Source organism: Orcinus orca, chromosome 2, assembly GCF_937001465.1.
Source record: "Orcinus orca chromosome 2, mOrcOrc1.1, whole genome shotgun sequence".
In the NCBI taxonomy this organism is placed as follows: Eukaryota; Metazoa; Chordata; class Mammalia; order Artiodactyla; family Delphinidae; genus Orcinus; species Orcinus orca.
Genome location: NC_064560.1, coordinates 84,831,950 through 84,855,339, shown reverse-complemented (window position 1 = coordinate 84,855,339; position 23,390 = coordinate 84,831,950). Strand labels below are relative to the sequence as shown.

The window sequence follows — 23,390 nt, the reverse complement described above, 5'->3', positions numbered from 1 at the left end:
CATGTGGGATCTTAGTTCCCTGACCAGGGACCGAACCTGAGTCCTCTGTATTAGAAGGCGGATTCTTAACAACTGGACTACCAGGGAAGTCCCCCCATCCCTGTTGATACTTATTATTATTTGTCTTTTTGATTATAGCCATTCTAGTGGATGTGAAATGGTATCACATTATGGTTTTGACTTGTATTTCCCTGATGACTAAAGATGTTGAGTATGTTTTCAAGTGCTTATCAGCCATCTGTATATCTTCTCTGGAGAAATTTCTATTCAGATCCTTTTTATATTTTTATAGTGGATTGTTTGTCTTTTTATTATTGAGTTGTAAGAATTCTTCATAGGACTTCCCTGGTGGCGCAGCAATGAAGACCCAATGCAGCCATAAATATCCCTTAAAAAAAAAAGAATTCTTCATAAATTCTCTATGGAAGTCTCTTATCAGATATATGACTTGAAAATACTTTCTCCCATTCTGTGGGTTGCCTTGGGGAGGTTCCAGTCTGCTTGGGGAAAGAAGACAAACATGGAGGGGTGAGGTGGTGGGAAGGTGGTGTGGAGGGGAGAGGCATTGTAGGGGAGGTCTAGGGTGAACTCTCTGAGCTTCAGGTTGCCCACCTAGGTAGTGAGTGGATGAGCTGCTCTGACATTGCCATGGCTGCAAACTTCCACAGGACTAATGGGTGACATTAGAAGCAGCAAGAGTTGCTTAAGAGCCAGACAGGCTTGGATTTAGATCTTGGCTGTAGTCGATACTACTACATAGTGTCCCTTTAGCCATTCCTGATGGCTTTTTATATTCTTATTCTTATCTTCTTTCCATATATATGCTTATATGCTTATATTCTTACTGTATGTGAGCCCCTGGGATTCTCTGCCTAAGGGTTTTCTCTGCTTAGAAGGTACACAAAGAAATCTGCAAGTTCCAGGAGCAGCCCTCAACCCTTAGTTTCCTCATTCTTTTGGTGGGATAACTCATTGCATTCTGCATTGTGTCTTGGAGGTCCCCAGTAGAATTGCCCACAGTGGTAACCTGCTCATTACTGCACCCTGAACTGAGTTCCTTTCATTTCTTTGTTTCAACTTCCTCCACTCCTCTACTAGTGCTTCCGGGGATCATCTCTCAAATAACAGCAGGGTTTGCTTCTGGGGAAACCCAACCTAAAGATACTGGTTCTTCCACTTCTTAGATAAATCAATTCTATTTTCTTGAGCAGATCACCTTACCTCTCTGAACCTCACTTTCCTTATCTACAAAATGGAGATAAAAGCATTTACTTCATAGGATAGTCACGAGGCTTAACATCTCCCTCAGATATATATAGGGTTCAGTAAATGCTAATCCTCTTTTCTTTCCAGTTGTTTACTGTCCTGTAAATAGATATCCTCCCAGAGACTGTTGGGTGGACATGCCTCAACATGCCTCCTACCATAGCTGTGCAGGAAAAGATAAGCAGCCTGCAACTGGCCCTGTAGGTGACTGGATTACTGTTCCCAGTCATTTGCTTTCTCCCTGCTATAGGATTAAACATCCTCACTGTTTGTCATGTCTTGCATCCTCTAGAGGGAGCAAGTCTCCCTGTTGCCCTGGCATTAGCCATAGGACATGCGTTGGTGAGTGGCATGTGAGCAGATGTGACATCCACCCCATTTGAGAAGAAGCTTTAACAGTTATTGCATGGTTTGGCTCTGGCTCTTTTACTCCTGCTCTCCACCATGAGAAAGATGTGTCCCCAGAGCCTGGCACACAGTATGAGCCAGCACTTATTAGACACTTATGTGTACCAGGCACTGTCTCAATTGTTACCTATGTCTACACGTGTTAATTTGTTTAATCCTCACAGGAACTCTAAGACATAGGTATTATTATCATCCTTATTTTACATACGTGGAAAACTAAGATTCAGTACGGGTGAATGCCTTGCTCAAACGTACACAATTGGGAAGGGGCAGGCAGTCTGCCTTCCAGGTCTATATTCTTTTTTTTGTTTTTTAGATTTTACTTATTTATTTATTTATTTATTTATTGGCTGTGTTGTGTCTTTGTTGCTGCGCGCGGGCTTCTCTAGTTGTGGCGAGTGGGGGCTACTCTTCGTTGTGGTGTGAGGGCTTCTCATCGCGGTGGCTTCTCTTGTTGCAGAGCACAGGCTCTAGACGCGCAGACTTCAGTAGTTGTGGCACATGGGCTTCAGTAGTTGTGGCTCGCAGGCTTCAGTAGTTGTGGCTCATGGGCTCTAGAGCGCAGGCTCAGTAGTTGTGGTGCACGGGCTTAGTTGCTCCGCGGCATGTGGGATCTTCCCGGATCAGGGCTTGCACCCGTGTCCCCTGCATTGGCAGGCAGATTCTTAACCACTGCGCCACCAGGGAAGCCCCTCTAGGTCCATACTCTTAATGACTGCACTATGCTGTTTCTCATAGTTAATCAACAAATGCTTGTTGAGTAAAAGTTTGTTCAAATGACTGTAACTCCTGAAGCATTGTTTCCTTCTCTTTATCCAGATTCTGAACATACAATTCCCTGGGACAAAGATGGGTTTCTGACTTTGGACCTCGGCACTTTTCCTGCCTCAGTTGTTAGCTAAATAGGAGGCCCTTCTACTTCTCTTGATTCGGGAAAAGTCATCTGTGGATATCAGATGGGAATCCAAATATTTCTCCTGTAGGACCCACATGGACCACAAGATATCTCCTGTAAATTCCTTGTGGATCCCAGACATCTCCACTGTAGATTTCAACATGGACCTCAGACCCCTCTCCTGGAGGCTGATATGAACACTGTATCTTTCCTGAGGCCCCGATGGACTCCCAACATCTCTCCTGCAGGAGTCATGTTTGATAACCTCCTCAGGGTCATGTTCATTTCATTGGGTCCTCTCACAATTCTGTAAGTCAGCTAAAGCTTGTCTTATAGCAGGATAGAGGGCAGTTATTATGAAAGTGAACCAGGGACAGGATCAAAAGCAGAACCTCTTTGTCCTTCCCTGTAGCCCATGACTCTTCTGTTCTGATTGGCATAGATTATGCTTCCTGCACAACACTCCATAGCCCCTGAGGCTCCCTCCCTTTCCTTGCCTCTCCTGCACTAATTCTTGTCTGCCTTTCTTCACTCTGGCCCCCTTTCTATCCCAGCTGTGGGAGTGAGGCCCCACTCCCAGCAGGCTGAGACCAGACAATGGGCCCTTATTCTGGGCAAAGAATCCCCTCAGTGTCTCCCACCCACTGAGGCTCCCTTCCAGGCCCAGGATGGTGTAGGCGGAGGGCACTGTGGAGGGCAGGAGCCATTGGCTGGCAGGACAGAGGGTGGCCCTGGTTGTAGATATCCCACAGGAAGTTTACAATGTAAACATCGCTCACAATAAAAGCCAGGCTGTCTTTCACTCCCAGCCCCATCTCTCCAAGTGGGTCTCTCTCAACCCTCATTGGTTCTGGGTTTTTTAACATTTAGCCTGATTTCTACTCACTTTCAGTGTTCATCTCTGCATAACACAGTTTCTTTCTTTCTCTCTCCCTTCCTCTCTCTCTCTCTTTCTTTTTCTGTTTTTCTTCCTAGGCCTCTCCCTTTCTATCCCTCTGGGTAGTTTGTCAGTCCCTGTTTCTTATCTCTTTTTCACTTCCTCATGCTCTCTCCCCTCTATCTTTCTTTGTCTTTTTTCTCCCCTCTCCAAATCTTGATCTCTCCATGTCTCTGTCTCTTCGTGTTTCTATGTCTCTATGCTCATGGCTCTCCTCTCTTGTCTTTCTATGTCTATCTTTTTTGGATTTGTGTGTCCTTGTCTATGTCTCGTTTTTGTCTCTTTATGTTTCATCTCTGATCTTCCATCCTCCATCCCCTCTCTGTCACTTTGGGTCTGTGGATCTGAAGGGCTTTCCCCAGTCATCACACTCCTGCTCACAAAGCTCCTTCTCATTCTTACTTTCTGGTACGTCCCAGTGGCTCCTGGGACTGGCATGGGAGGTTGTTTTCCCCAGTTTACAGATTTGGAAGCTGAGGCTCTGATTGTTGGTACCAGACTCCCATTTCTGGGTCTCTTCCTCGACGTTCTCGCTTTGCTCTTGTCCCCGTGCCTGCCGACCACCTGATCTGGCCCTGTCCCTGGAACTCAGCACCTCGGACAGCTCCTGGAAGGTGAGGGGATGGCCAGGCCTTCCTTCTCGCGAGTTCAGGAGAAGCAGCCCTAGAGGAAGCTCGGGAATCTCGCGAGAGTGGCTGCTGCAGGCAGGCCGGCGCGGGCGCGCGAGGAACTGGCCCCGAGGCGCGCGCACGCTCGCGCACCCAGTCCCCAGACCCGGAGCCGCTCGCGGCCGGCTCCGCGCCGCATCGTTGGGTGCATAGCAGCGCAGCGCGGCGGCCTTTCCGCAGCCGAGCGACAGCAGCGGGTGAGTCCCGGGCCTAAAGGGCCAGAAAAGGGCTTTGTAGGGAAGTTGGGCGCAGGGCGAGAGGGGGTCACCCCATCTCCAGCTTTGTACACCCTACGCTTCACCTTTGGATGCCGGGGGCAGGTCGAGCTGGAGAGGCGCAGAGTCGAGGTGACCTTCCCTGTTGGGGCGGGGGAAGAGAATCTCGGGTGCCCCAGACCCCCCCAACCCCCGCCATCCCCATTCCCGGCTCCCACAGAAGGATCCCAGTCTTGGATGACGTCAGACCCCTGGATTCTGGAGCCTGGGCCTTGGGCCCTCCATACCCCCTCAGCCCCACCTGGCGTTCCCTGGAAACAGGCCTCCTCCTCCTCCTGGGGACGGCGCACGCGGCCTGGGATGGGGGCGTCTGGAGGCGGGGTGACTGTGGCCTCCTTTGGGTCCTTCCTCACAAGAGGCGCCTGCAGGTGGGTGCAGGTTGTACTCCCCACCTCCCAGACTCCGCCTAAGCAAGGCGGCAGACCTTTGGACAGCTCGTCTGAACCGCCTCAGTGTTTCATGGGATGGGTGCATTGGCTTAAGCCTGTGGGCCGCCAGGGCTTTAGGGTGGTGTGTTGGGGGCGCCAGAAGAAGCTCATTCCAACGCTGACAGGAGTCAGTCACGAGGATTGGGGTGAGATGTTTGGGAACCCGTCTCTGCCCCTGCCTCTGGGAGCTCGTGATCCAAAGGTTGGAAAAACCAAGTATAGTCTGGACTGAGAATACACTATCTCAGGCAGTTCAAACCGGCAATGCCCCAGCTCCAGGATAAGGAGTTGAGGGAGGGCTGGGCAGACTTTCCCGTGGACACTAGGAGCACAAGGAGAAAGGGAGGCAAGAGGCAGTGAATAGGAGGCTTCTTGGAGGCAGTGAGATTGGGATGAGAGGAGAGGTAACAGAGGGCATTTTCGGGGAATAGTCTGGGCAAAGGCGTAGAGGTGGGAATTAAGCATAGCTGTTGGGGAGCCTGGCCTGTGAGTCCAGCCGTGTGACTGTGCGCATGGGGTGGAGAAGTCTGGAGAATTTTGCAGCCTGTGCCCTAACTGTTCTGCCTCCAAGGGGCAGGCCTCTGAGACAGGGAAATGGTTCTTGCAGGGGCATGACTGGCAGAGAGATTTTGTCTGGGGCTGCACAGATCGTGCTAGTTGAGATTTGATCTGGGTTTGATGAGCCTGAGTTGCTGAGAGAGGATTGACTGGTCATGGGCCACAGAAAGAGGGTCTTCTTAGGTCTAGCAAACCCATGGAGAGTTAGCAGTGTCCTGGGAGGGGAGCTCTGGTTAGGGGCCTTGGGCTCTGTTCCTGTTTCTTTAACCCTTTCTCTGGTGGGCTGGCTGGCCACCTCTTAACAAATTGATTCCTCTCTCTGGGTATCTCTTTGCCAGCACCTTTCTCTAGGGATGAAATAATAGGACTAAGTACCGACCTCCCTTGAGGAAGCTGCTTGTTCTAGTTTAGAGCGTCCTTCTCAGTTCTTCTACCTCTTCCTTTTCCTTTTCTCCCCCCTCCCTCTGCCTTCCTCTCCCTGTCCCTGCCCCCTCCCCACAGCAGTTCCTCTACAGGCTGCACTTCCTTCCTTGCTGACAGCCCGGAGTCTCTGAAGGTCTCCTGGAGGAAGTGTGGTACAGCAGGGTTCACAGAAGCTGTGGGCTTAGCCTGACTTGGGGAGGGCATCAGTTGCTCCACTCCTACCCCGGGAGGGTGTCCAAGGCTTAAGGAAGAACATGATTGACCATTCTCTGTGCCCTGCCCTGTGCTGGGTCCCTCCTGGAAGCCCCATCCATGACGGAACAAGGAAGAGATTGGATGAGAATGAGTGAGCACTTGGTGCCCAATAACTGGTTCAGAATTTAAGCAGTGGGATGTCTGGAAGGGCTTCCCAGAAGAGGTGGGATGTGAGAAAAATAGAAGGACTCAGAGGCGCTGATGGGGCTCTGGTTTAGGGTCAATGGAAGCAGACGGGATGGCTTGATATGATCTGCATGAAGCTGGGTTGTGTGGGAAGCAGGTCAGCCTGTGGTAGAGAAGCAAAAGATGGTGGGTTGGAGGTTTGTAGCTGATTGACACAAGGTTTTGATTGCCAAGCACAGGATCAGTAGGGGCTACTGAAGAGTCATCATAGGACGGTGATAGCAATGCTAGGAGTGTACTGTTCTCTGAGGAATATTCATAGTTTGGGGACATCAGGGCCGGAGATATGGGATTGGGTGTGGGATAAGGAGACCAGAGGTAGAGCAAGAGGGGAAAACTTCCATCTTAGCAGATAGGCTCTGGGCAGACAGCAAGAAAATGACCATTTCTATGCCAAGGATTTCTATGCCTTGGAGGAGGGAGGGCTGATGAGTAGGGAGTTCTGGAACTAAGCCCAGGTCCCTAGCCTGATCTGAGGCCAGACTTGACTCCCCTCTCTCTGCCATGGACCTTACTCTCTTTACTGTGGGACCTTCTGTCCTCCCAACTTCACAGTTAGAAATGGAATAAATTATAGTCTGTTTTTTTTGAACAAAATTCAGTTAGTATTTGCTGTCTTATTGATAACTAAGGAGGTGCTTCCTTAGGCCTACCTCTTTGGGGGGATATGTAACACCCCCAATGCCTCCCAGCGTTATGAAAGACTCTCAGTTGAGGACGAAATTGCTACTTCTCCCATTTTTCAGTTTAAGAACTTTGGTTTGCAGAGGCCAGTCATTGCTGCTCCCCTCTCCCCCAACACAAGTATAAAGAGCAGAGAGCCTGGAACCTTCCATTTTTGTGACCTCAGCCTCCTGTAGCCCTCCCAAGCCTAAATTCTCTCTGGGCTAACCATGTACAAACAAGGCAGCCTTGCTCTGTGCTCTGGCCCTGAGTGCTGGCTTTCCCACCATCCATACTTTGCTACACTGACTTCTCTGTAACCATGGGCACACCTTTGGGAGACAGCCTGGGACCAGACGGGGGTCAGATTGGAGCCAGGGTTAGAGCCTCCTTCCTTGAGGCTCTTACAATCTAGTTATTGCCCACTCTCCCCCTGCCTCTCTTCTTTGTTTCCCTGGAGGACATTAGTGCTGGACCACAGTCTCCCTTTCCACATCCCATTGTCACATGGAGGGCAGTGCCTCCTTTGGCCACCCTTTCTACTAGCTACACCTGAGTCTGGTCATCATTGGCATGTGGCCACCTCCAAAATCTTAAACTCCAGTATCATTCTCTGACCACAGTCCAAATTCTGCTTTACCTACTTTGGGACCTCAAGGAGACCTCAAGTTCTCTGACACCTCCATTTTCTCTATCTCATGAGCATGACACCTTCTGTGTCCTTCCTGGACTCCATGGTCCAGGATTTTAACCATCCTCTGGCTCATACCTTCAATGACCATGCCACTTTGCCTGTGTGTCCCACCCTAGCAGCAGATCCCCCAATTCTGGATTCTACACTCAGAATGTGGAAAGCTTCTGGTGGCCATCACATACCAGGGCAGTCTGGTTCTGCTTCCGTGGAGGGTCTCCAGCCTCAGCTGTCCCTCCATCACTTCTAGAAACCCCTTTCCTCTTCCCATCAGCTCTCCATTCTATTCTATGGGAGGAGTATTCCAAACTTGGACTATTATCCCAAAGCCCTTTACTCATGGAGAGGGTTAGTTGGGCGGGGGTGGGTGGGGGTTGTATGTAGGAGTTGGAACCACACTTATGTTTCTCCACTTCTTGAATCCCAGTAGAAGGAGGGCTCCTAATCTAACATACCCGCTCTGTGCTATGGATGCTGGCCCTACGTATCTCCTGAGATACCAGTGTCTGTCAGCTCTTTCCCCCTCTACTGTATCTTCAGCCTCTCCACCGTTTTCCTTAATAATACCTTCCTCCCGGCTTATATATATGCTCAAGTCTCCTATCTGGAAAATCCTTTCTAACTGTATGTCTTCCTCTAGCTGCTGCTGTTTTAAACCTATGGCTTTGTCTCGCTAGAAAAGTGATATATGACTGTTGCAGAAATTTTAGAAAATAAAGATAAAAGAAAGACAACAAATAACTTGTAATGTCACTATCAAGAGATCGCTACTATTAATCCTTTATGGTGTTTCTTTGTTGACACTAATATCCTGTATATTATATTAAAGTCTCAGCTGAGTTTTTTGATTTAAAAAAATTGTTTTTAGGTCTTTATTTAATTTGTTACAATATTGCTTCTGTTTTTTTAAGTTTTGGTTTTTTGGCTGCGAGGCATGTGGGATCTTAGCTCCCCGACCAGGGATCAGACCCACACCCCCTGCATTGGAAGGTGCAGTCTTAACCACTGGACCGCCAGGGGTGTCCCTCAGCTGAGTTTTTTGAAAGATTAGTCGGCCTTTTCTTCCTCTCCTCATGTTCCCTCATTTCTGGGCAGCTGGCCTCTACCCCACCACTTCCTGAAGCTGTGACCTCCTAATTGCCAAATCAGCCCATGTCACACCTGACCACTCTGTGGCCACGGACGTTGTTGACCTGGTTGACCAGTCATTAAAAAGGTTGAGATAACCTGTATTCATTGACATTAAACATTTTCATGAGATATTGAGTGGAAAAAAACAGGTTATAAAAGAGTGTGTATAAAATGATCTCACTTTTGTCATATATGCTTATGTATACATAAAAACCAAAAACCTAAAGGTCAGACTGTTAAAGGGGTGACCACTGAGAAGGTGGATTTTGGAAGAACTTGTATTTTCTACTTTATGCACTTTGATTTTTTTTTTTAACTTGCAGATATTTTTATACATGTTACTAAAAAGCAACATAATTTCATTTTATTAAAAAACAAACTTTGAGGTTATATTTTTTAAAAGGAGAAGAGGAAGAATAGAAATCTTCGGTGGCTCGCAAGTCTCAGGATAAAGCTCAAATCCTGCTCATGGCCTTCAAGGCCAGGATGACGGGCCCCTCCCACCTTTCAACCCTATTGTTGCCTTTTCTTCCTTCCTTCCACTTTGGACTTTATCTGTGTGTGCTCTACTTTCTGTTCCTTGAATTCGCCATGCTGTTACTCTCCTGACCTTCCCTTTGCATGTGCTTTCCTGGTTCTTTCCTTTCCTGGCCAACTCTTATTCATCCTCCAGGATTCAGCTCTGATATCGCTTCCTCTATAAAGCCCTCCCTGGCTTTTCCAGGATGGACCAGGGAGGTGCTCCTCTGTGTTCCCACAGCTTTGTGTACTTGCTTTCCTGGAGCACTTCTCAGGCTGTGGTGTAATTGCCCCTTGATTTAGCTGCATCCTCTACGCTTACCACCTCACTTTCAACTCAAACGTGTCTCCCCTATTACAGAGAAAATTGAAGCAGATATGTGGGACGTGCACTGTCCTTTCCAAGGCCTCAAACCTCCCCCATCTGCTTGCGTCATGTTCTCCTTCCCACCTGTTAGGATTGAGGCTTGTGCCACCTCTTTGCACTGGACCTCATGCTTCTCCCCCTTTCAGGGGTTTGCTCCATTAATTAACCTCTGTCTCTACTGTAATTGCAACTCTTCCCTGGATCTGTCACATCTCTAGCTTATTAAGATCCTAAACAAACAACCCTCAGACATAGTCCTCCCTGGACCCCATAGCCCACCCAGGTAGTACCCTGTCTCTGTTCTCTTCCAAGGCAGGCTTCTTCAACGTGCTGTCTACACCTGCTCTCAGCTTATGTGCTCAACTATGTAATTTGGCTGCTACTACCCACTCCCACCCCTCCCCCCAACTCCCAGCTGCCACGACCACCAAAGTAGTTCTTGTTGGGGTCACAGGTGACTTGCTGTTGCTGAGTGTACTGAACATTTTTCAGTCCAGCCCTTTCCATGCTGGACCTCTCAGTGGCATCTGTCATATTTGTCCACTCTCTACTCCTGGCTTTGGAGACTTCACACTCTCCTGGTTTTCCTCCTGCCTCATCAGCTGCTCCTACTCATTCTTTGCCAGCTCATCCTCTTCTGCCTGACTTTTCTTTTTTTTTTTAAAACAGGTTATACATTTACCTGATTCATAATTCAAAAAGATGTCCTAAATTTCATCAATTCTAAGATGAACATTTTGATATTTCCGAAAACATTTTAATGTCTGTGTCTTTAAAATTTTGGCATCTTATCATTATAAGTTGGTGGCATTTTTTTCTTTCTTTTGTTCAATAAGATAATGATCTATCTTAAAATTGATGGTGTCTTGGATTTGATGGTATAAAGATACATAGTAAAAATTTCCTCCCACCTACTCCCCTACTCCACATGTATTCAGTTCCTCTGGCCCCCAGGAACCACAATTATTTTTTTCTTGATGTCCTACTAGAGATTCTTTGTGTATATATTGCCAAATGCAACTGTGTATATCCCCCTCCTGACTTAAAAGTATTTATTTATTTATTTTTAAAATTTTATTTTATTATTTTTTTAAATATTTATTTATTTATTTATTTGGTAGCACCAGGTCTTAGCTGCGGCTCGCCAGCTCCTTAGTTGCAGCACATGGGCTCCTTAGTTACTGCAGGTGGGCTCCTTAGTTATAGCTCCAGGCTTCTTAGTTGTGGCATGCAAACTCTTAGTTGCAGCATGCATGTGGGATCTAGTTCCCCGACCAGGGATTGAACCCAGGCCCCCTGCGTTGGGAGCGCCAAGTCTTATCCACTGTGCCACCAGGTCCCTTTATTTATTTTTATGAAGTATAATTGACATACATTACTTTCAAGTGTACAACATAATGATATTTATACAACATAATATTTGTATATATTGTGAAATGATCACCACAATAAGGCTAGTTAACATCCACTGCCACACATAGTTACAGAATTTCTTTTCCTTGTAATGAGAACTTTTAAGATTTACTCTCTTAGCAACTTTCAAATATGCAATACAGTGTTATTAACTGTAGTCACCATGCTGTACCTTACATCCCTGTGATTTATTTATTTAGAACTGGAAGTCTGTACCTTTTGACCCCCTTCACCCATTTCACTCACCCCTCAGCCCCCGCCTCTGGAAACCACCAATCTCTTCTCTGTGGATGAGCTTGGTTTTTTGTTTGTTTGCTTTTTAAAATTTTTTTTTGTTTTAGATTCCACAAATAAGTGAGGTCATACAGTATTTGTCTTTCCTTGTCTGACTTATTTCACTTAGCATAATGCTCTCAAGGTCCATTCATGTTGTCACAAACGGCAAGATTTCATTCACCAACCTTTGGTATCTCATCCTTCTTATAACAGCCATTCTGACATGTGTGAGGTGATATCTCATTGTGCTTTTGATTTGCATTTCCCTGATGATTAGTGATGTTGCGCATCTTTTCATGTATTGATACCCGTTGGCCATCTGTATGTCTATTTCCCCAACTTTTTATTTTGAAAAATTTCAAAGCTACAAAAAGTTTAAAGAACAGTGCAATGAATGCCTGTACTAGGGTACTTCACCTAGATTCAGCAGCTGTTAACATTTTGTGACATTTGCTTTGTCTATCAATATCTCTGATTTTTTTTTTTTTTTTTTGGCTGTGCCGCGTGGCTTGAGGGATCTTAGCTCCCCGACCAGGGATTGAACCTGGGCCCACAGCAGTGAAAGCGCCGAGTCCTAACCACTGGACCACCAGGGAATTCCCTATCTTATTTTTTTGCAGAACCATTTGAAAGTAAGTAGCAGACAAGACACTGTATTCCTAAATATGTCAGCATGTTATCTCCTAAGAACAAAGATATTCTCCTATGTAACCACAACACCTAAGAAATTTAACATTGAACAATGATATCTACTGTTCAGTCTATATTCAGATTTCTCTACTTGTCCTAAAAATGTCCTTTATAGCTGTGATTTAAAAATCCAGGACCAGTCATTGCAGTTGGTTGCATGTCTCTTTAGTCTCCTTTAATTTAGATGAGTCCCTTTACCAATTTTTATCTTTCATGACATTAACGTTTATCTTGGAGAATTTCCCACAGTCTGGATTTGTCAGATTCTTTTTCTTAATAATTATTTTCAGATTAAAGATTTTGGCAATAATACTGCATTGATGATCTTATGTCCTTCTGTGTGTATCACATCATGAGGCACATAATGTCCTTTTGTCCCATTATCAGAAATGCTAAGTTTGGTCACTTGGTCTGCCAGATCCTCTCATTATAGAAGTACCTTTTCTCTCTTGTGATGAATAAATAATCTGGGGGGGTGACAGACTGTGTGACTCCCCTCTTCCCTAACCACCTTCCACCCAGTGGTTTAAGCAGCCATTGATAATCCTTCCCTGTATCAGTTCTGACATAGGGGTTGCAAAATAATGATTTAAAAAATTATGTCATTCCTTCTATATTAGAACTTTTCTTTCCCGCCTCCCTTTCTTTTGTGTATTATAGTTCACTTATGCATTCTTTTCAGTGTGTTATGATCCATTACTGACATTACTCATATTTTTTCTCCAGCTTTTTATTTTGAAAACTTTAAAGTTGAAAGAATACAAGGGACACTCATATAACTTCACTCAGATTCACCAATTGTTAGCATTTGCCACATTTGCTTTGATTCTGTCTATATCTATCCATTCATTATTTCTTATTTTTCTGAACTATTTGAAGCAAGTTTGAGATATCACGATACTTTATCCCTAAGCACTTGAGCACATATTTCCTAAGAAAAAGGACATTTTCCTACATAACCTCAATACCATTATCACACCCAAGAAATGTAACATAGACATAATAATATTATCTAGAGTCTATATTCAAGTTTCCTCTGATATCCCAGTGTTTCCCTCTTGAACCAGGATTCAGTCAAGGTTGACACATCAGTTTTTGTTGCCATGTAGCTTTTTTTTTTTTTAATATTTTATTTATTTATTTGGCTGCACCAGGTCTTAGTTGCGGCACACAGAATCTTTAGTTGCAGTGCTTGGGCTCTTTAGTTGTGACATGTGAACTCTTAGTTGCGGCATGCATGTGGGATCTAGTTCCCTGACCAGGGATCGAACCTGGGTCCCCTGCACTGGGAGTGCAGAGTCTTATCCACTAGACCAGGGGTCCCCAACCCCCCTCCCCCATCAGTCTGCAAGCCAAGGCCTGTTAGGAGCCGGGCCGCACAGTGAGAGAGCGAAGATTCATCTGCCACTCCCCATCGCTTGCATTACCGCCTGAACCACCCCCACCCCCCCACCCCTGCACCGTGCATGGAAAAATTGTCTTCCGCGAAACTGGTCCCTGGTGCCAGAAAGGTCAGGGACCGCTGCACTAGACCACCAGGGAATTCCCCAACAATCTTTCATCCAGTGAAAGATTTAGCAGCCACTGAGGATCCTTGTCTGAATCAGCTATTACATTCATGATTGCAAAATTAGGAGATTTTCTAATTCTGTCACTCCTACACTTAGTGCTAGCATTCTTCTGAAAAGAATAGCTTGCTTTCTTCCTTCCTCCCTCTTCTTTTTAAAAATAAGAGTGTCACTTTGGACTCATGGATTATTTTTTAATAATGTTATATTACTGTCATTATTTTTGATGCTCTTAATTCTCCCAAATTTGGCTGTTGGTAGCTCCTTCAAGCTGGTGTCCTCTTGACACCAATTAGTTGAATTCCTTCTTGCTTCTGGCACCACAAGATGTTTTAGGCTAACGTTGTATTTCCTTGTCCTGGCTTGGGACCAGCCACATATTTTTAAAGTCATGAGTTCATATTGATGCCTCCAATTCAAATCCAACATCACAGGACTCTGTCTTACCTTCCTATATTCCATATTCTGTCTCCATACCTAACACTGAGAACCCAGGTTCCAACAACATGAACACATTCTCTCATATGCTGTCTGCTACAGTTCACATGACAGAGTTTCAGAATCATCACACTAGTACAAACAGTAACAGTAAACCCGCTAAGATTTCAGATTTCTTTCCAGTTGTTTTTGCTCTTGAGATATATCCCTCTAAGAGAACACAGAGTACTGAGATGAAGTCACTTGGCCAATTCTTTTTCCTGTGTGATTGTGTTATCAATTCACAGTATAGATAGCTTCATTTGGTTTTGTTTATTTCAATTTTAATGGTTCTCTCCAATTTCTTTTTTGTTTGTTTCTGTTTTTGGCAGCATTTCAAGGCTTGTGGGTTCTTAGTTCACAGACCAAGGATCAAACCCAGCCCTGTGAGTGAAAGTGCCAAGTCCTAACCACTGGACCACCAGGGAATTCCCTGCTTTTTTTACTTAACAGTATATCCTGGAAATCATTCCATAGCAGTTCATAGAGATCATCTTCATTCTTTTTTACATCTATATATTACTCCATTGACTGATGTACCATAGTCTATTCAAACAGTTGCATTTAGGTTGTTTCTAACATTTTGCTATTGTAAAATAGTGTCATGTTGAATAACATGTATTTGTTGTTTCTTACTTGTGGGTAAATAACTAGAAGTAGGATTCTGGGGATAAAAGCAAAATATATTTTTATTCTCCTCTCCCCTCCTTTTTTTCCTTTTTTTCAATATGAAAGGTAGCATAAACTATTCTATGTCTTGCATTTTTTTCAACTACTTGTAATTGTGGAGTTCTTTCCATATCAGTATTTTTTTTAAAATTTTTTGACAGATTTTATTTATTTATTTATCTATTTATTTATTTATTTATTTTTGGCTGCATTGGGTCTTTGTTGCTGCTCTGTGAGGTGGGAGCTGCTTCCGGTTCATTCCACCATGGAAATGTGAGATGATTCCTGCTCCAGGGAGTTTCCAGCCTGGCTGGGACTAAGAGAAGGACTAGGTTGGGTGAGCCATGATGTTCAACCTTCTCTGGCTCTTTTTCCTTCCAGTTCAGGACAAAGAGGAGTGGACAGGCCGCTGGGCCGGCTGGTGCCATCATGTCAGGTAAGGAGAGGGTGGGCCACTTGGGTAGGATGTAACGGTGAACTTAGGGTAGGGGTCCCTTTACGCCCCCTAGTTTTTGAAGGTCAGGTTCTTTCTGTCCTCTTGCCCCTGGATTGCCCCTGGTTCCCCACTGAGGCCTATTTATCCAAGACCCTCACTGTCTAGCCCTCTGTCAGACCTCTGACCCTGGGGACCAGGGGTAGCGCATCCTGATGCTCTGGTCCTACCGGCTGTCTGACTGATAAGTGGCATGGGTGTCTCAGTCTCCATCCTCTCTGTCACCATTACTCTCTAATACTCTGAGACCTTTTCATTCTGGTTTCTGAGTTGGCTGGTTTCCAAAGGCTTAGAGCTGGAGGGACCTGTAGGGACTATTGAGTTTGACCCCCACCCCACTGGATAAACTGAGGTCTGGAGAGGGGTAGTGACTCACCCAAGAGCATAAGTGTTGGAGTGGAGGCTAGATAGAACCCACGTACCCAGACTCACCATGCTGCTTCCTCTACCTGGAACTGGTCCCCCACTGAAGAGGGTGCTGCACCCCTGATGGACAGTGTTTATTGTTTTTATTCTTCTGAGAGACAGTGACACTGCCTCAGGGCTACTTTGGGAGACCTGAGGCAGTGGGGATAGCTGGGTGGGGATAGCAAAGTGGTCTGTGCCCACAGGGGCCAAGAGGGCAGCCCAGGCCAGGGAAAGAGTGATCATATTGGATCATCAGGGAGGGGAACATTCAGGGTGATACCATATGATGTGCCTCGCCCACAGAGAAAGTGAACAACTTCCCACCATTGCCCAAATTCATCCCGCTGAAGCCATGTTTCTACCAAGACTTTGAGGCGGATATCCCTCCTCAGCATCTCAGCATGACCAAGCGCCTCTACTACCTCTGGATGCGTGAGTGCTGTGGGATGGGGGTGGGCCATAGCTGGGGAATGGGGGAGGGGGAAGGCTGGCGGGTGCTGGGCATTGGGACAGGGTCCCCACAGGCTCGGTGTCCTTCAGCCTCACTTGCAGCATCTGTGTGGGCCAGTAAGCCTTTCCCTGCCTGACTCCTGCAGGCTCCTCTCCTGGGCCGACTCCCCAGCTGGGCCTCAGTTTCCCTCAACCTCCCATCTAGGCCTCTCCCCATCTCCCAGTCACAGAGCAGCCGGGTGGGGGGGTCTCTGTCTGCGGTGTAATTCCTCATTTCTTCCTCTCCTTCTCCTTTTCACTGGAGTAGTTTTCCAGGGAACCTCTGATGACTGCCTCAGGATTCTGGATTTGGAGAGGAATCCTCCCCTCAAAGCCACATTTTTCTTGCTTTCTCTGGAAAATTGCTCAAAAAGAACATTCAGCTGGGATTTAGGAGATATGGGAGGAGGCTGGGCTGGTCACTCCACTTCCCAAGTGGCAGGTTCCTCATTTATAGGAAAGAGGGTATTGTCTCAGTGATCGCTGTGGTTCCACGTAGCTCGCATTGAGTCTAGAGTTTTAATGTTCTAAGATTTTGAGGTTGAGAGTTTAAAAGCCCCAATTCTCATGGTCTGTGGCAGTAGAATAATTGCGGCCGGGGCACTAGATCAAGTGAGCTGGAGAGAGGTGGGACTGGGAAGAGAGATGTAAACCAATATAAAAGCAGTTTAATGTCTGTTCTATGTAAAGAGCAAATAAAATCAGTGAGAACACCAAGGTTCCAGGAAATCTGGGGGCAATAAACAGGGATGGAGGAAATACAGCTGAAACTCACAGAAAGAAATGCTTACCCTCATGGTGAGGGGCCCTGAGAAGGGTGTACCTTCACAGGTGACAGCGTTGTCAGGCCAGACTTGGGGAGCACTGGCCCTGGGCTCTGGGAACTCTGCCCCTGAGAAGATCTCATCCAGGAGCTGGATTTAAGGGCTATAAATATCTTCCTAAGTCCTCACTAGGTGCCCGCCAGATGCTGTGTTCCCAAGGAAGTGTATATAACCCTTGAGATGCTTCAGGGTTCTATTCAGAAGCCAGGATCATAGATACCTGGCTGTTTGAGGCCAAGATTAAGCCTGCCTTCCTTTATTTATTCAGTAAGTCTTTGTGGGGCCTTAAATGGACTCAGTCTAATGTTCGAGGAAAGGAGCACCCTTATGTCAGATGACCTGGGTGTGTGTGAGTGACAGCGTCAGATGAGGAGACTTGAGGTCCCTGCTGGCTGTGACTCAAGGATACAGTGATTCCAAGGTTTAGCTAGATTATGTGGGCACAGAGGAGGGGGAGCCTGGGTGTCACTCTCGGGGAGCTTCTAGTTTGGCTGGGATTTGTACTTGGGGAAGCATGAGAGCGCCCAAGTCTTCAGGAGGTCAGAGGGATGGGAGATGAATAAGGCTGCAGTAGTGAAAGAAGGCTTCTTGGAGGAGGTGGCATAATAGTTGTCTAAGAAATGGATAAAAGAAAGAGAGATCCCAGCCACTGCTGCCTGCCCCATTTAAGTGTGGAGCGGATGGTACAATGGCTTAAAGAGATGTTACCTTTTACTTTCCCTTTTTCATGCCCTACCTTGCAAGAGAAGATGGAAGATGGGTTTCCTGTGCCTTGGGCTTGGTGATTGCTGTGGGTCTGGGATGGCCAGGGGCTGAGGCCATTCTTACAAGGAGAAATTCTTATCAGGAGAAGAGCATTTCTCCCAGGCTGAGGCTTTGGGGCCCTTCAACAGGGCTTGCTGGGCTGAGGCTCTGAGTTCCCGATCTGGAGACGCTTCGTTCTCTGGATTTCTCAGATCCCCAGGAATGGGTGTGGGAGAGGGTTGGTCTGAGCTCCCAGTTTTCTTTCTCACAGTCTGTACTCCCTGTGTGTGTGTATGTATACGTGTGTCTTGTGTAACTGTGTGTGTGTATTCACTGATGTGACTTGTGGGTGTGAATCTGTACAAATGCGGTTTGCATGTGTTTGTATGTGTCTTCATCTTTCTGTGCTTGTGCCGTTTGCCTGTGTTTGACTGTGGGTCTGTGTTGAGTTGTGGGGGATGTGTGTGTGTCTGGGTGCTCATATATTTCTGCATGGGCCTTGGTGTCTGCGTGTGTGTCTGGTGTCTGTCTCTGTGTGTGCATGTGCTCCTGGGTCTGCAGTGAATAGCGTAACGCTGGCCGTGAACCTGGTGGGCTGTCTCGCGTGGCTGATCGGAGGCGGGGGAGCTACCAACTTTGGCCTCGCCTTTCTCTGGCTCATCCTCTTCACACCCTGCTCCTACGTCTGCTGGTTTCGGCCCATTTACAAGGCCTTCAAGTAAGTGATGGGTGCTGAACTCCAGCTCCTAACCCTGTCTCTTTGCCCATCTCCACTGTCTCTTCTCTACATATTTTTAATTTTAATTTTTTTTTTTTTTGCCATCCTGCAAACTCACTTCCCCTTTGTTTACCCTCAGCTCAGACTGCCAGGTAGGATTTAGGCTTCCTGGGAGCTCTAGGCTGGGGTGAGAGGGCTGGAAGTTAGAACCTTTCTCTTAGTTCCTTCCTTCCTCACTCTACCCTTGGGTGGGGGCAACATAGAAACCGGGCCTGTTCTTGTTTTCCCTCCCCCAGGCAGCTAGCTGCATGATAAGTTTTGCCAATGGGGCCACCTGTCTTGACGGAGCTGTCCATCCCTGTACCCGTGGGGCTAGCTGATTTGGCGCCAAGTGGACCATCTATCCACGTGCCAACGGAACAAGCCATCCATGTGCCACTGACACTATGTGCTAATGAGGGCATCCAACTCTGTGCCAAAGGGATTACCCACCCATGTATCAGTAGGGCTAGCTGTCTTAGTGCCAATGGGTGTCTGCCTTGTGTCAAGTGGGATCTTCAATCTTTGTGCCAATGGAGCGTCCCTCTCAGTGCCAGTGTGATCTCAAATATCTTTGCCTATTGGGCCCATCCATGTATGTGCCAATTAGGCTATAATCTTGGTGCCAGTAATGTGTCTGTTCTTGTGCCAATGACAGTTTCTATCTTATGGGACCATCCATCCATGTACCTGGATGTCTTGGTGCCAGTAGGGCTGTCCAACCCTTTGACAATAGGTTTGTTTATTTCTGCCACAGTGGACCCATCTATTTCTGTGCCAATGGGGCCAACCATCCATGTACCAGTGAGTGGTGCATTCATAAGGAGATCTCTCCCTATGTAATGCTGTACACACAGGCCTAACACATGGAAACTTGCAAAGATCCATGGGTAAACGCTGTCCTATTTTGGCCTCTTAACTAAGGCCTTTAAATGTCTTCTGTCTATTGTGTACCCACTTAAACTTGGAAGGACTTAGAAGTCTTGAAGGCAGGGAAGCCCTGGCCCTCTACCCAGGTGATGGAAGCCATCTCCTCTGTTGCAGGACTGACAGCTCCTTCAGCTTCATGGCATTCTTCTTCACCTTCATGGCCCAGCTGGTCATCAGCATCATCCAGGCTGTGGGCATCCCAGGCTGGGGTGTCTGGTAAGAGACTGGGGTGTCTGGGACTGACCCAGGGCTAGCAGGGTGGCACCTGGGGTGTGTCCTTTGCTTACTTCTGTGGGCTAAGCTGCCTAGCCTGTGGGAATACCATGAGTTATTGGAAGTGTGAAAGGATTCAGGATAGTTTATAGTAGACAGAGCCATAGCATCAGAGGGGAATGAGAACCTTGCAGTGGTTTTTAGGAGTGCTGAGGGGTATCAAGCGTCATGAGATTAAACTGAGGGAAGGAAGCCTTATGTCTGAGGAGCTTGTTTCCTGAGCCAAGGGTTCTTTCTGACCACTGACACAGGCCCTTTGCATCCAATGATATCGTCTCTCCCTGTGACAATGAGATGGTCCCTTACTCTAGTGGGGTGGCTCCTGGGTACCCCTCACCATGCAAGGCAGCCCCACAGCTGGCCTATTTCTGCAGCGGCTGGATCGCTACCATTTCCTTCTTCGGAACGAACGTTGGCTCAGCGGTGGTGATGCTCATTCCCACTGTCATGTTCACGGTCATGGCTGTCTTTTCCTTCATTGCCCTCAGCATGGTATGTGGTCACCTCAAGGGTTAGAGGGTGGTGTTGGGAAGGGACTGTGATCTGTAACAACCCTTCTCCCAAGTTACAAGAGGACCCAGGGGTCTTCCAAGGGACTCACTCTGGAATGGCTTGGTGGACTTTGCTCCCAGTGCACAGGGCATGGGTGGGAGGACTGGCTTTTACGGTGACTTTTCTCTGGCTCCCATGTCTTTTCTGGATAGGTTGCCTCTTCCCTTTGATTAACCCTTCCTTGTGCTCCTCATTCTACAGGTTCATAAATTCTATCGGGGCAGCGGGGGGAGTTTCAGCAAAGCTCAGGAGGAGTGGACCACGGGGGCATGGAAGAACCCGCACGTGCAGCAGGCGGCCCAGAATGCAGCCATGGGGGCAGCGCAGGGTGCCATGAATCAGCCGCAGACTCAGTATTCTGCCACCCCCAACTACACATACTCCAATGAGATGTGAACGAGCCAAGCCTCCCAGAAGCTGGCTGGGGGCCGGTGGAACGGGGGCTCAAGCCACACGTTGTGGTGACCAAGCAGGGTTCCCCCTTCCCTTTTTCTCCTCCTCCACTTTGTACAAAGAATCAGAGTTATATATATATATACATATATATGTATATCCTCTCCCCCACACCCTTGGATTCACGTGGAGCTGTCCCGTGCGGTGATAGCTGTGTCTGTGTCCCCTTGTGAATAGTGTGCAGTGAAGGTCTCTGTTGTTGTGGTGCTAGATGTATGTTTAGAACTAAACCAGCCCCCCACCCTCCACCAGGCTGCCCCCTCTGACCTTGGCCCAGGGACCCTTCATGGGGCAGAGGGAGGCATAGCAGAAGAGCCTGGCCCCCTCCCAAGGGTTATGAGCTGAAACTGTTTCCACTTTTGGTCTTACTGGGGAGCAGCAGTATTTAGAACTCATGGGGATGGTAGCGGGGAGAGTGGAGACCCGCAGAGGATCTTCTTCTGCTCCTTCTGATCCAGGTCTCTCCCTGCCACCACTCCCAACCTCCTCCTCCCCTCCTCTCTTCCTGCTGTCAGATTCCTGTGGTTCCTTCTCCTGCCCAGGGTCTCTCTCTTCTCTCTGTGGCTTTTCTTTGTCTTCTCCAAGGTTGAGTGTCCCAGTTGTATCTGCTCCTGAGACTGAGCCCCTTCCCAGATCCAGGAAGCAGACAGGGGAGCTGAGCCTTAGCCCTGATGTGGGAGGGCCCACAGCCGGAGATGCGGAGCCCACCTGGGTACCTGAATCCAGGGGGTGGAAATGCAAGGCAGGCTCCTCTCTTCCCTGCCTTGCCTTCCCCTCCTTCTCTTCCCAGAGCCCCGTTGAGCCCCGTCTGCCTATGTCCCGGCTGTGGCCTGATTCTCCTACCCTACCCCTACTGTGTTCTAGGTGGCATCTGCCATCCATAAGGGCAGATTCCACTGCCTTCCCTGAAGAGCTAGGTAGTGTCCAGGCAATTTTCAGGTGTAAAGGTGCAGCTGGAGCAGAGGGTATGTAAATAACTACTGGTCCCTGGGTGTCGTTTGGTTGGCCCAAGCCCACTGGGCAGGTGCTAGGTGTCTCTGAATGACCACTGGATTCCTGGGAGCGATAGCTGTTCTGTCTGGGTCTGATAGAAGGGATAGGCTCAGAGGGCTGGTTCTGGAGGGAAGATCAGAGGAGAAGGCAGGCAGGGCCCGGTGAGAGGGGATCATGCATCCCCCCCACCCCAGCTCACTCTTGGTCATAGGGCAGTTCTGGGCACTTGAGCTCAAGGCCCAGGAAGAAGCACAGGCCCAATCCTATGTGGAAGCACAATGGCTGGAATGTGATTTCAGTTTAGGTCGGGTGGGAGGGGCGATTCTCTGGCTCTTGTTTTTTTTCAAATCAAGATTACTTGCTTCCCTCTGCCTACTAGACTTGATTTTTGGCCCTTCCTCACCTTGTCAGCAACCCCTTTCCTTTCCAGGCCAGTGACTGCAGGCCCGTTGTGTGCCAGACATTGTGAGAATGTTGTTCGTAGAGGCCCTGGCTCTCTCGGAGGCCTGGAGGGGAGTGGGTTCTCACCCAAGGAGCAGCTGCCCATTTCTCACTCACTGCCCCCACCTCCCACCTGGGCTATTTAGCTTGAAAAACCAAACCCCGCCTGGCCACTCTGGGCGGCTCCAGCTTAGAATCCAACACCTGGATTTCCAGGTGCCGTCCTGAGCTTTGAGCGCCAGGTACTTCATTTTCCTAAAAGGGGAGCTAGGACCTCTGGGAAGTTATCTTCCTAATGGTCCCTTAGGCTTGGGCCAGAATGTGATTGGCTCTCTCCTCCACCACTTTCTCTGCAGAAAGCAGTTGTCACAGGCCCTAGTACCTGAAAAGAGACCCTAGGTCTAGGTTCTTCCTCCCGTTTCCTTTCTCCCCTCCCAGACCTCTGGCTCCCTTTCTCTTTGTCTCTCTGGTAACTCCAGGAGGCCTGCTGCCAGCCCAGCATCCTTGACCTGTTGGATGCCACCTCCAGTCGACTCCTGTCCTACCTGCCCTTTCTCTTTCCTGGCTCAGACCTGTATGGCCATGCCCTGGCTCTGCCCTTAGGAAGACCTGCTACCTGTGTGTGGCCCAGCTTGTCCAGGCCCTGGGATGCTGCATCTCCAGGCAACTATGCACTTTCCTGGGGAGGGAGCCAGTATGAGAAGTGGGGGCTGGGCACAGATACATCTCTGCTGGATGGTCTGGCTTGAGGGTCGGGTGGAAGAAGGCCCAGGTCAGTCTGGAAATCCTCAGGTCTTTGGCCAGCCAGTCACCTGCTTTTGCATTCTGCTGGTGCCCCCTGCCCCTCCTTGTTTCTGGGAGACACAGACCATTCTCCAACTGGCAGTTGACCTGCCTGAGCCAATGTGTCTGTCAGTGGTAACTGAATGAACCATAATAAAGGGGAACATTTGGCCCTCTGTGTCCTGCTGTGTCATGTGTCTTCATGTGGGCCTGTGTGGAGCCTCACCATGGGCTGTAGGCAATGGGGATAGGGTGGTTTGAGTGGGTCTGTCATTCCCAGAGGCCAAAAGTCACACACCTCTGTGTGGTTCTTTCTCTGAGGCAGCCTCGAAATTGCCACAGAGGCCTTCTGCCTGTTAGGAGGAGGAGTTCTGAGTTCCCTGAGGAAGAAGTAGAAGGTTGGATCAGTGGGTGAGAGGTGGTTTGGTTCAGATGGTCACTGTAGGCAGGGGCAGGGGTAGAGCACAGAGGGCCCAACCTCAGCTCT

At 48.0% G+C, this 23,390-nt stretch overlaps 1 protein-coding gene across 4 annotated transcripts; it reads left to right on the top strand.

Annotated features, from left to right (window-relative positions):
* Positions 1-4,206: 4,206 nt before the first annotated feature.
* Positions 4,207-23,081, top strand: SCAMP5 (secretory carrier membrane protein 5). Of its 4 annotated transcripts, XM_033440097.2 has the most exons (9): positions 4,231-4,371; positions 11,883-11,991; positions 14,427-14,480; positions 15,145-15,199; positions 15,968-16,096; positions 18,283-18,439; positions 19,523-19,624; positions 19,933-20,173; positions 20,435-23,081. In XM_033440097.2, exons 4-9 carry the CDS (start codon positions 15,193-15,195, stop codon positions 20,627-20,629), a joined length of 831 nt encoding a protein of 276 aa, XP_033295988.2. In that variant the 5' UTR covers positions 4,231-4,371; positions 11,883-11,991; positions 14,427-14,480; positions 15,145-15,192; the 3' UTR covers positions 20,630-23,081. The 4 variants fall into 4 exon arrangements, with proteins under 4 accessions (XP_049561343.1, XP_033295988.2, XP_049561342.1 ...); XM_049705385.1 differs by lacking the exon at positions 14,427-14,480 and having other exon boundaries at positions 20,056-20,173; XM_049705384.1 differs by lacking the exon at positions 14,427-14,480.
* The last annotated feature ends 309 nt before the right edge of the window (positions 23,082-23,390 follow it).